At 35.7% G+C, this 12,276-nt stretch overlaps 2 protein-coding genes and 1 long non-coding RNA gene across 4 annotated transcripts; 1 reads left to right on the top strand and 2 right to left on the bottom strand.

The window, feature by feature from the left end:
* Window positions 1-24: 24 nt before the first annotated feature.
* Window positions 25-5,671, bottom strand: LOC129576576 (endoplasmic reticulum junction formation protein lunapark-B). 2 transcript variants are annotated; one of them, XM_055461832.1, is made up of 8 exons: window positions 5,119-5,671; window positions 3,282-3,589; window positions 2,493-2,722; window positions 2,211-2,413; window positions 1,865-2,092; window positions 1,393-1,533; window positions 1,113-1,313; window positions 25-1,027 (listed from the first exon to the last, which is right to left on the bottom strand). In XM_055461832.1, the coding sequence occupies exons 2-8, from the start codon at window positions 3,306-3,308 to the stop codon at window positions 828-830; spliced, it is 1,230 nt and encodes a 409-aa protein (XP_055317807.1). In that variant the 5' UTR covers window positions 3,309-3,589; window positions 5,119-5,671; the 3' UTR covers window positions 25-827. The 2 variants fall into 2 exon arrangements, with proteins under 2 accessions (XP_055317807.1, XP_055317806.1); XM_055461831.1 differs by having other exon boundaries at window positions 3,282-3,592; window positions 5,119-5,477.
* Window positions 5,672-5,786: 115 nt separating this feature from the next.
* LOC129576577 (uncharacterized) lies at window positions 5,787-9,877 on the top strand. Its single transcript, XR_008688891.1, has 4 exons — window positions 5,787-5,926; window positions 6,014-6,216; window positions 6,346-6,472; window positions 6,584-9,877. It is a non-coding gene; the product is annotated as an uncharacterized LOC129576577 (long non-coding RNA).
* LOC129576575 (angiotensin-converting enzyme-like) lies at window positions 6,528-12,276 on the bottom strand. The gene is made up of 4 exons (XM_055461829.1): window positions 11,170-12,276; window positions 7,694-8,975; window positions 6,987-7,440; window positions 6,528-6,859 (listed from the first exon to the last, which is right to left on the bottom strand). Exons 1-4 carry the CDS (start codon window positions 11,269-11,271, stop codon window positions 6,580-6,582), a joined length of 2,118 nt encoding a protein of 705 aa, XP_055317804.1. The 5' UTR covers window positions 11,272-12,276; the 3' UTR covers window positions 6,528-6,579.

Raw genomic sequence — 12,276 nt, 5'->3', positions numbered from 1 at the left:
GGAGAAAAAAAAACACTTGAATTATTTGCAGGTGCATTTAGTTATTTTATTCAATTTACAAAATTTGGAGGTTGAATTATTACAAAGATAGATTTTCATTAGCAATTGTGTTTTCGGTTTCTTTTTCTCTCGCCACAATTTCAATAAATATTTTAAAAACATTGACAATAGATGCCGTACAAAAAATGGTTGTCCATTTAGAATTTTCAATTCTGAATTGAATGCTGATTCGTTTTTTCGTTTCGTTCATTGAACAGTAGCAATGATTGTGAGTTTTGACCATTTTTGATAACTTTGTGACACGTATCAATGATGTCTGGCTTTCAAAAGTAAAAAAAAGTGAAATGTGTGTAATGCTTCGCGTGACGATTCGATCACTGAGATCTCATTCCGTGTTCGATGTTACATAACTAAATAAATTGGCCAAATCTTAAAAATCATAGCAAAATTTAGTTTATGCCATTGAAGAAAAAAAACGGTTTTGAATTGTTCAAAATTCTTGGAAATCCTGCTATGTTTTACGTCTATAATCTATAACGGTTTGAATGTCATCCTATACCGTATTGGGTGAGAAGGGTAGTGGGTCTTATGAAAGATCTATGCAAACAAACAAACAAAATGAGGGGACGATACCGTCATTCCAAAACAAATAACTAATTGACTTCTTTTTTATGGTGGTGGTTATTCTTAAAAGAATTTCGTTTCCTTTTTTTTTTTAGCTCAGTTCGGTTTATTAATTGAGTGATAAGAACAGAAACAAATGATAAGGAATCGAGCATACTTTTTTTTGTTTTCTTTTCTAAATTGCAAACACACTTTCCAATAAATTATTCATTTTTCTTATCGATATGAGTTTTAACAGTTTCACTAGGTTCGTTTTCCTTATCGTCATTGGCTTCGCCCACTGTTGGTTCGGTTGGCATTGCCGTTGGCTCCGTTATTGTTTCGACCACATTCGAGTCTGGTTGTTGCGATGGCGTCTCTTTCCGTTTTCGAAGCTCACTGGATACCGCATCAGATTCAGAGCCTGGAAACAATTTCAACCAAACATTAATAAGCAACACGGAACACGATAATTTTAATCAAAATCATTTGAATGTTATGAATGTTACCTGAATCTTTGTCCGTAACCGGCGCCGAAGAGCTCGGTTGCTGTGTTTTACTCGGCTGAGGCTTATTGCTAGTCTCGCCAGTAATTTTTTCGGGTAAAATCAACCGAGGCGCAATCGGTCGAATTTTCTTTGCTGGATTTAAAGCTTTACAAAAAGCGCATTTAAATGCTGAATATTCATACTCCTCTTGTGACACCATTCCTAGGATTTTAGAAGAGAAAAAACATCGCAGACATGTTATTTCATTTATCAATATTTTCATCGCATTCATTTGGCTTACCATTGTGACCGTAACATTCTTTGCAAATCATTCCATATCGACTGCTTGGTCCGTCGTTTATCAAATAGTCGACAATCTTTTCGAACATTCCCTTCTGGCTTTGGTTGATTATCGGAAATGGTGTGCCAAATTGATGTCTCGCTGCAAAACGAATTACGATTATGTGATAACAAATTCCGATGAGTTGACATAAAATGTGGGGTTCACGTTGTAATTTATATGGAAATTATAGAATGAACAATGGGAAATTGTTGTCAGCGATAAGCGTGTGGAGATAAAATCAAAGAAAAAAATGTTTGTTTTCTCAAATCGAGAAAATTCTTCAATTCTATCGTCATTTCTATTTGTCATTCGGTTTTTATCTCATGGACACTTCATCGCCACACAACAAACTAATTCGCTGATGCAATTGTTTCGACGCCAAAAATGAATCATATTCATAAATAAATGGAGGTGTACATTGTGTACATACCGACAACTGGTGTGGGCGAAGCAATTCGATATTGGCCAAATGATGGCGTTTGAAGTGCGTTCATTGATGGCGGTATACTTCGTACATTGATTGGTGTACGAGCGGTTGGCATTGGCATTATTGCTTGTCTTGGTTGTGTTTGTGGCGTTACACCAACTTTTTGCTGTTGTTGCTTTTGTGGTGTTGCTAAATTAGATCCGATCAAACTTTGATTTGGTGATGTGATTGCTAATTAGGTTGTAGATGCAGAGACATAGACAGCGGCAAAGACAAATAAAAACGAAAGGCCAATCAAAATTATGTAATTTACTGGTTCATACGTATGATAAATTGTATAATTAAGTACCGCTAGCAACAGGTTGATGTTGTGCCCGTGTTGATGCATCCCCAAAGCGATTTAATATTTCACAGGCCACTTTATACGTCTCTTTGTCCATGACCTGTTCAATGATTTTCTTCTTTTCGGCACGTAATTTTTTCAATTGATTTGCATTACGGTTTATCTTTCGCTGGAAATACCATGCAACCAAACGCTTTAACAAAATTATTCTGAAAGAGCAGAGAGAATGGCATCAATTTGTTAATAAAAATATGAAGAAGAAAAAAACAACACGATCCAAATACTTACAGAATGGGAAATATCAGTAGCGGTGTTGAGTATATGATCCGTTTGGACCATGTTGATGGGAAAAATGCAAAATAGAATACGATCGATGCGATGACATACAAACCGACGGAAAACACAAGAAAATTGCCCACGAACCGTTTCTGTCGTGCTTGTGTGCTAATCGAAAAGCTTTCAATATCTTTGATCTTTGTCTCTAGCTCCTCCAGCACTTCAAATGTAGTCTTTTCTTTCTGCAAATGGCAACAAAAAGCATAGAGAATGAGAAAAAAAAACGGAGAAAAGAGAAAGAAACGATCGGGTAACATGCACATATTTAATCAGTTGTTCACTTTCTTTTAGGCTAGAGTAAGAAAGCGAATACAGAAATCACGAAACAATCGAAAATTCATGCAGAGAAGATGAACAAAGAAGTGGATAGCCACAAAGTATTTTATCATTTGATCATTTTCCAACGATTGAGTTTCAAGTATTTCAGTGTCTTCATGCGTTTGGCTCGAAAATAAAATGTAAACGAAAGAAAAAATAAATGACTGTTTTCTGTAATAAGCGGTCTGTTGGAACCGACTCAATAAAAAACAAAACAAAACATGAAAATATAAAGTGTATCGGCGCGCTCACGCACACGATATTGCAAAAGACACGCGAAAATAACCATTTTATATAATTTTGATCAACGACAATGAAATTAGCGGATGACGTGTTGACTTCGAAGTTCAATATAACGTGCGGTTTTTATCAAAGAAAAAGAAGAAGCAGGAAAAAACATATGAGCAATAATCGATTACTTACTCTAAATTTCGCTAGTATGATCCCCATTTTAATTGGTTGCGATTTTATTTGTCAATGTGTGTTTTTTTTTATGTTTGTTTGCTTCACTTGGTTTCAGTTGTGTGTTCACACTTTCGCCTACGATCGACGGACCGATACGATGACCTTTCACCGTTCAGATGTCAGATGTTTATTGATGATTTTAGTCGCGTCGCTGTTTTGGATTCGTGTTTATACATTTGATATTCATCAAAATGCGTTCATCAAACGAAACAATTTGCCACAATGAAGAGAACGTTGAACACGCCAAGCCGATATCGTTTGGTCAGCTGCTTTTTGAGTGAAATCCAAAATTAAATCTCAATTAATTTCCCATCTAAATTAAAGCTTAAGAACAAATGTTTAAATAATATTGGATTGCACATGAAGAGAGAGGGAGAAAACCAAATCATGCGTTTTCCTTGTTCTTGATTCGAAACGTTTCGAAAATCGTGAAAGCATCACACAAGTGGCGATCAGTGGTTATATTTATAAAATTCAGGAGCATGTATTCTTTCTGCGTTTGTTGTTCTTATTGTTGTTGTGTGTAGTTTGTTAGTACAATTTCTCATATTTTTGCCGCTGGCAAAAATATTTTTGTATATTGGACATTACGTCTTTTGTATTTCATTCTTTACGAGAGAGCAATCAGTCAAAGCGCAAATATAAATATAGAATGTCAGCAGCGAAGAAGAACTGTTTTGCATAATTACATGATCTCATGCGCGTTCGTTTAGTCTTCAAATGATAATTCATTGACTTGAGTGAAAAAGACGTGCACGTGCGCGCGCGCTCGTATTCCAAAATAATGGCCCATCTGCCACCGACGTTATCATGGATGAATGATGACGGTTCCGGACTGAATTTATACTGACCGAAAATAAAATGCACGTTCGTCATTTAGCCGAAAGAAAAAGAACGCACTGCCGTCGCTTCATTGAACATTCAAAGGAGAGAATAAAATATAAGAAAGAAAAAAAAAACGGAACGTAATCCATTCTGTTTACTGTTTAGCATATTCGAATTTCATTTTGTATGTAAATTGTTGACGTATCAATGTCAATTGGTTCCCTATTTCTGGGATCACATTGGATTGTGTCTGTTATGTTTGATTTTTGCTTCATTTTAAATACATTCCCAAAGCATACCATACACACAGATCAAACGGATTATCGTTTGGAAACGGTTGAGTGCACATTTTTGATTTCAATTGGCACATTAATTTTTTTCTTCTTCACACATTAATTGATACGTTCGGAGTTCAATAGTCGTTTTTTCTCTCTCTCTCTCTCTCTCTTCATTCTGATGGTATTTTCCCAACTCATGAATAATCAATGCGTTTGGTGTCATTGGCGAGCCAACGGTTATGGTTCGAAAGAATGCTGTTGAACGATGACGACGATGTCGACGGCGACGCTTGGTCAAAATGAACACGGTAAATATAACCACACAGAGCGCTCAGAACTACACTACAAACTCCATCATTTTGGCGAAACCGTCATTTTCCCTCAGGAAATTGGTTCCACATCGAAATTCATTACAAAATCTTTCGCTCGCAATAAATGCATTGAGCCCGGGTGCTTTTAGCAATTGTTCCATTCGATGTTGCACAGATTTTTTTACGCATTGTAATCTTAGCAATGCAAATGACATTTCAATTTGTTTTCTAGTAATTTTTTTAGGCGTTTTGACGACGTGGTACTTCAAAAATATGGATTTATTTTGAGATTATTTGGAATTTTATCGCATTTTTTTTAGCTAGGCAAACACAAAAATTCACTATAACTTGAATATTTTGAACCAATTTTTTAATACTCACAATCACTGCGGTTTGCGATTATTTGGCTTGTTTTTTTTTTAGTTGGTTTTTCGTTGGATCATCCACCAAAATCACTTGAACGTATTTTTTATTGGGTCTATGACTGTTTTCAATTGGTTCGGTTGAAATCAACAATCGAATTGCGTTTAAAGTTGCGTTTTTTCGACAGTCAAATCGATTTGTGGGCGCAGGTTTTTGCCGATTTTTTCATGCCTTTCATCCGACTCGTCGACTCTCTGTTGTTTTCTTTTTTTTCTTCGTTCGTTCGGTTCTCCGCGATAACTTTATGCACTGACGTTTACACATTCACTTTCGTTACGGTTGTCGTTTGGCAATATTTTGTTTGCACTCAATTGACGTTATGTGTACGACGGGGAAGTCAATGAGCCGCTTCAAACTGATTGAAATTCGAACATAAAATCGTGCTGACGTTAGAATTGTGTGGCGGTGTTGGTGAGAGCGGTCCAGTTTTCAGATTCGTATCATCTAACTTGGCGTATAAATGATTGTTTGGATTTTTAGCTGTAGCATAACCTCATTCCCATTCTAATGTGAACGGTCTTTTAACTTTTATCATATGACACTTCACAAGTGTGCGCATAACCTCACATTTATGGTACATTTACTTGGCGAGGTGTAAACGGACTTGTTTACATTTGTTCCGCTTTACTTTTACTTTTGCTTCGGTTTAAGTTATAATCAATTTTAATTGAAGAAAAAAAAAACAGATTAAAATGAATGAAAACGAATGAAATTTATCCATAGCAAGCAAAAATCGGTTCGCGAAATGAAATAAACGGAATTTTTGGTGAATGAACAATTTTAATTGATACTTTTGTCTGCACAGACTATCATATTTATTTGAATTAAAAATTGATTTTCATTCATTTTTCAGCTTATTTCCACTGGAAATGTCTTCAAATTACTGCAAATGTTCAACGTTTTTGAATGTGAAATGACAATAGATACAAGGCAGAGCAGAATTTTACCTGTGAAATACACAAAATGGTACAACGGAAAATGTCCGAAAAATGCTGTGGGTCATCAAGTATATCTGCCTAAGGATTCTCACCATACAAAAAAATATGTTGGGAAAAGGTAAAAAAAATACATAAGCAAATTCAAGCTAAAGAACATTTCATTTGAGCCAATTTATGACATTATCTACTTGTATATTCTAGAAAATGATCTGAATTAACTTTGTTTGCTATTTTCCACTTCCAACAGGAAAATTAATGGAAAAAGGGTTCACATTTACCAAAAAAAGACAAAACCGATCGTCATTCAACAGTGAATTCTTCAAGCTCAACCAATTGTTGCACTTCAAACGACACCACCATCGGTAATGACCTAGGTCAGTGGTTCATCGAATTGAATCAACAAGTGTATATTCATTCAAAAACAAAATCTCTTCTAATGAAACCGAAATAAAATATATTTTTTTTTATTTTTTGTCATAAATTAGAACAAATAAACTGAGATTGTGATCGTAAAAATCCATAGGTGTGTGAAAGATATGTGATTTTGGTTAGCATGACCATTTAGCGATTTGAATAGAGCAACATCTTCGATGTTTGAATTCCAGCCGATGTAATCGTTGCGATTTTGCTGCTCCAGCCAGGCTTTCAATGGGTTGAAAAATGTAATCAATGGTTCAGCTGAAAGTCGATTCATTTTGCCCCGTGTCAATATCTTCAACAACTGTGATGGTGACAGGGAAGCGCCGTGTTGCATCACCTCACTGCCAAAATGAACAGAAAAAAATTCAGATGATGAAAAATTAAGAAATTATTTGAAAATCAAAATATGAAAATTCTGAAAATACTGAAAATACGAAAAAAAGGAAATTGATTCGAGTAATTGTTCACCTTAAAATGCGTCCAGCCTCCCTGGATCGATAGAAATCGCATGTGTGCAATGGTCCCGAGTGATTGATTGTTTCGCACAATTCGGCGTAAATTTGAAATTGCAAAATTGTCCCCACAAAATATTTGATATAATCTTGATCGGCAATGATGTGATATTTTGAGCCCGCATCAAAATCATCCGTGTGACGTGCATTGGGCGGAACAACACCTTGATACCGTAATCGAAGATCCCACCATCTCGAATTCATACCTACGGGCCCCTTTTCGAAGACGAGCCATCGCCATTTCTCAACCGCCAAACTGAATGCCAAAAACGGTAGTTTTTCCAGAGCTAATGCCAACAAATACTCAATGTTAATCACGGAATTTCCATTGGCCGTTTGAATCGGCGTTGACAACAGACCAATTCGCTGCAAATGAACAGGACCACCAACCGATAATCCAATTGCATGAGCTTAAATGAACAATTGAATGAAACAAATATGGATTAGAAATTGAACCAAATTTGTTAAATTTGTAATGAAAATTTTGAAAAAGGAAAAATTTTATTACAATTTTTTTTAACAAAAATGGAAAGTAAAATACTAAACAATCGAGGAATTTTTTTTTGAAGAGAATAAAATTTTAAAATTTGACTTTTCAATCATTACAATGAGGAATTTTAATTTTGAGTTTGTATGTTTAATGAAAAAAAAAAAATTCCTTACCAATTGCTTCATGAAATGATGGATTAGGTCCGTCTCGATAAACAAACGGTTGATTTGCGTAGAGCATGTAATATTGAACGTGAGAGATTTGATAGTGTGCACTAAGAAAATCCTCCAAAGTGATTTGTGTGCATTGTTTGATGCGAAAATCGAAATTATTGCAAAAATCCCATGCGGAAGCGGTGCATTTGGGTGAAGTGTCAACATTCGATTGTTGTAAAATGGAATTGCGCCAGAATTCCGGTGACATTGGTGCCATTCCGAGTGATGTGAAAAATTCTTCGGCTTTTTGAAATATGCGTAGCGGTGTGTAGCCCTGTCGTACCATTTCGGCGGTGACGTCGGGTGTTTCGGAGTATCGATGTTTCACAATATCCATGATATTCTTCCAGTTTTGTGCCCACATATTACCAAACAAATGAGCTGGAATTGGGCCATCGTGTCTTATCACCTTATCACCATACTGACGAATCAATCCCTTCCGTACGAACGTGTACAACTGTCGATAAAGTGGTTGAATTTCCGTCCACAAATCCTGCACAGTGAAATACATTTCTGGGTCTTCGTAAAGTGCACGCATTTGTTCGCCCGCATCAGAGAAACCATGGGCAATGGCCGCTTGATTGGCTACATCAATGTAACGCATAAAATTATTGCGATTTGGTGGTCCAGTTTTCTCGTGCCATGCCGACCAAATGTACTTTAATTCGGCCTCATTTCGACTGTGCTCCATGATATGCGGTATATCAGTATCAATGCTGAGATCACAATAGCCCGTATAAGTATGCGTCACGTAATTCTCCGAATCGGTCGAGATGATGGATTCATTTGGATGCTTTATCGGTAGCACACCAATATTTTCGTTCATTTGTGTCGATTGATTCACCACTTCGCTCTGCGTACCACGATACGGACAAACGCGCGCATGTTTGAAATTGTCTTTCATTTGCTGTATCAAATTACTGATTTCGGCGTACTTGTCTTCGGTGAGGCCACATTTGCCCTGCTTAATGATTCGTTGTAATTGTCTCTTGACATTTGTATTTGAAACGGGATAGTTTAAAAATGATATTGCTCGTCTCCAGCTCAAGCACTCGAATTTCGTTGCAACCGATTGCTGCTCCTTCACTCGTCGCTTATTGTATTCGCTGGCATTGGTCGCATACTTCCATTCATTATTTGCCACTCGATTGCACATTTCGGCTGCCTCAATGTTGAATTCCTTCAGAAAATTCAGCACATCGTCTATATTTTCCACCGGAGGCTGTGATGGAGTGTACATCTACGGAAAGAAAAAAATCAAATTGAGTGAAAGCGAAATGAGATTTCCCCCCAAAATAACATTGTCAACCGTTCAATTACTTGAATCCAATCGCGCATAAAATAACCGTTTGTGATAAACTCAAGCGGAAATTGAGCAACCGAAACAAAACAACGAGCGATTGATTCATTTCAAGAAGTTTTGAGTTGATGTCGACACCGTCGTTCGATGTCAATGACATGCGAATCTTAATAAGCGGTTTGATCTCTTTTAAGCATCTTTGCGAGCCGAATTTTGGTTGATTTTTTGTCATTTGTCGGTTATTCGATTTCATGGCGATAGCGAAACAGTCGAAAATATGGAACATGCCATTATTTCGAAATGAACATACGCAACTAACAGCAACCCGAAAAAAAAAACATTTACATCAACCGAAATTGAACTTTATTTGCCTCCTACGCCATGGAAATGCATCCATGTGGAACTATTTTCTTTTCTTTATTTCGGTTAATGTTCCGAATTCATTCGGTGTGTGTGCTTTTTTTTAGCACTACATGAAATGTAGAGCTATAAATCTTTTTTTTTTTTCCTAGATACTTTTTGAGTGTTGAAACAAATTATGTATGGTGAATTTGAATTTTATGCACATATTTTTTATTTAATTTAAAACAGTGGCAGTAACGACAAATAAGTGCATAATATCTCAAAGCGCCAATCAAATTTTTATTATTATCAAATGTTGTTTAAAAATTACATTAATTTTTCGTATAATATTTTCTGAGTCTGGCCCAAAATTAAAGTGATTTTAGATTCTATGCTCATATTATTTATTTAATTTAAACCAAAGGCAGTATATTTCAAAAAAGAAATTAAACCAAGATCTTGTAATTCATTTTGCAAATAAATATATAAATCCAAAGTTACTTTGATGAAATACATTTCATGTAGTGCGCCAAAAAATAGTTTGTTGTGAAACAACAAAATAGATTAAGTAACTAAAAACTCAAGAACGCAGAGCGGAGCGAAGCGAAGCTCTGCGGTCTTGTTTCCTCTGTGCTCTGTGCAACTGTAACGGTGACTTTGTTTCTGTGCCTGAGTTTGTGTTCGATTTTTTCTCTCTCGAAAACACAAAAGAGACCATCCCATCGTTATTTTGTTCGTCGCAAAAATGAAATACTGTCATCAAATCAGTTCACATTCGACAAAAAGACGTATTGTACATGTATGAATTTTGTGTTTTGAAAGCATTGTGTCATTCAATACAAATCTACGGCTAACTGTTGATCTGCTTCAAATCGAATCACGATTAATGATCATGAGAAATATAACGTACTTAAATTTCAATGGAATCTTTTCAGTTTGAATCTACCATGTACTTCAATCTCTCTCTCTCTCTCTCTCTATCTGCCGCTCGCCCTACCTCTCTTTCTATCTCTCACTCTCTTTTTCTTTCGGAAGCCTGCCAAAATCCATTGATGAAAAAATCGCGTACCACATCTCTTGAATGGAAAGTACACGATTGAATATCAAAATTCCAATCAAAATATACAACGGATATTAGTACTTGGCAATGTTGAATGGAATTTGTTATTGAGAACTTTGATCAATGTCATGCAAATCAATACTTATTAGAGCTCCAATTAAGATTTTAATCAGCGAGTCTACAAGCGAACTATCCGATCCAAATGGAAATTTTGATAGTTCTCGAATTTTTGGCGATTCAACTCGAGTTAACTCTTTTTATTCGATATTGCTGATGAAACATTTGGTGTTAAATAGGCATTTCTCATGTCGAAAAGCGTCTAATGCCCTAAATCCAAAACTTCTAATCCTCTAATTCGTCAAACAAAATCCAAAAATAACGGAAATAATGTCGATGTTACAAAAATTCTTATCAACTTCCAAAGATATATCTAAAAATTCGTTGAATTTCAATAGAAAACTGAGATTAAAAAAAAAAAAATGAAAATCGACCCAAAAAGTGTTTGCTTATTATTGCTTTGATTGTGATCAATTTTGAATTCAAATCAACAAATAAATTTTTTAAAAAATCTGCAGTTTTTCCTCGTTAATCTCTTGCATGATTATATAGTGAGAAAAGACATATGCATGTACTCTTCGACTATATTTATTCTATTCTAATGAAAATCCAACACAATTTACTCTAATGTTATCAAAATTGTGTCAAAAACTGCCCGTGAAACCATAAACAAACCTGATACTTGTCCACTGAATCAAATCCATAGGGTAATCCATCTTGGGTTTTTGCACAATTTACAACTATGATTATGATACTTATAAATATGACACTGTTCATTTTTGTTTGTTTAAAACAATTAAAAGATCTTTGTACTGTGCGTGTTCGCCCGAATTCGAAAAACTTCTATTTACAAAAAATTTTCTTCTGCGCACAATTGAATCGGTCTGTCTGTATTGCGTTTTTCCTTCTACCCGAAGCGGTTCACATATTTTTCGGAAGTGTTATGCATGTCATTCCGAAATTCGGCAAAGAACTAATAACTCTTTGTGGCGCAATGTATGTTTTCATTCGAAAGGGCAACAAAATTTTCACTTTCTTTTCTTCACAGCAACGTGAGCAACGCACAAGCGCAGCCGAAAAAAAAAACAAATTCAAAGGTGAATAGGTGTTGTACACACAAAAGAAGCGATTTAAAGAAAAACCGTTCAAAATTTAATTTTGTTGACTTATTGCGGTGTTGCGTTGTGCGTTCGCGTATGTTTATATTGTTTTTCGGTGTTTTTGGTGCCGATGGTACTTTCTATTGCGAATTTGGACGCCGATCTCTTCAAAATTCACAGCACACTGTTTGTTGTCAATCTTTCTCTCTCGGCAAGAGTTTACGAGTTCGTTGTTTTTGTACGTTTTCGCACCACATTTACTCACAAGCATCCACCGTTTTCTTACTACACATAATTCGATTATTGCGTTTGAGGTTTTTCTTTCGGTTTAAATTGACGACGATTTCGTGGCTGTTTTTCTATTTGTTGCAATCCAAAAGGGAGCTCGTTGTTTTTTTCTTCTTGTTGTTACATCGATTGAAATCAGTGCATATGTTCAATTTGATTGCGGTTTTTTTCTGCTCTGTCTGTGTTGAATGCCGTGTCAGTTTCTTTTATTTTTTTTCTCTCACATGATAGTTGCGTAAAAGAGTTAAAACGAAATTAAATATTGGTTGGTCATTGATTTGTAGTTTGATGTTTAAACGGGCGGCGCAAACGCGATGCGAGAATGTAAGTTGATTGTTGTCGGATTTGCGCTCTCTGAGAAAGATCCACACTCGAAATTCGTATACGGTAGACT

The sequence above is a fragment of the Sitodiplosis mosellana genome, unplaced genomic scaffold, assembly GCF_009176505.1.
Source record: "Sitodiplosis mosellana isolate CC-2019 unplaced genomic scaffold, AAFC_SMos_1.0 Smas_scaffold_6191, whole genome shotgun sequence".
NCBI lineage: Eukaryota > Metazoa > Arthropoda > Insecta > Diptera > Cecidomyiidae > Sitodiplosis > Sitodiplosis mosellana.
The sequence above is the reverse complement of the archived record's forward strand: the minus strand, read 5'-3'. Positions and strand labels throughout refer to the sequence as shown.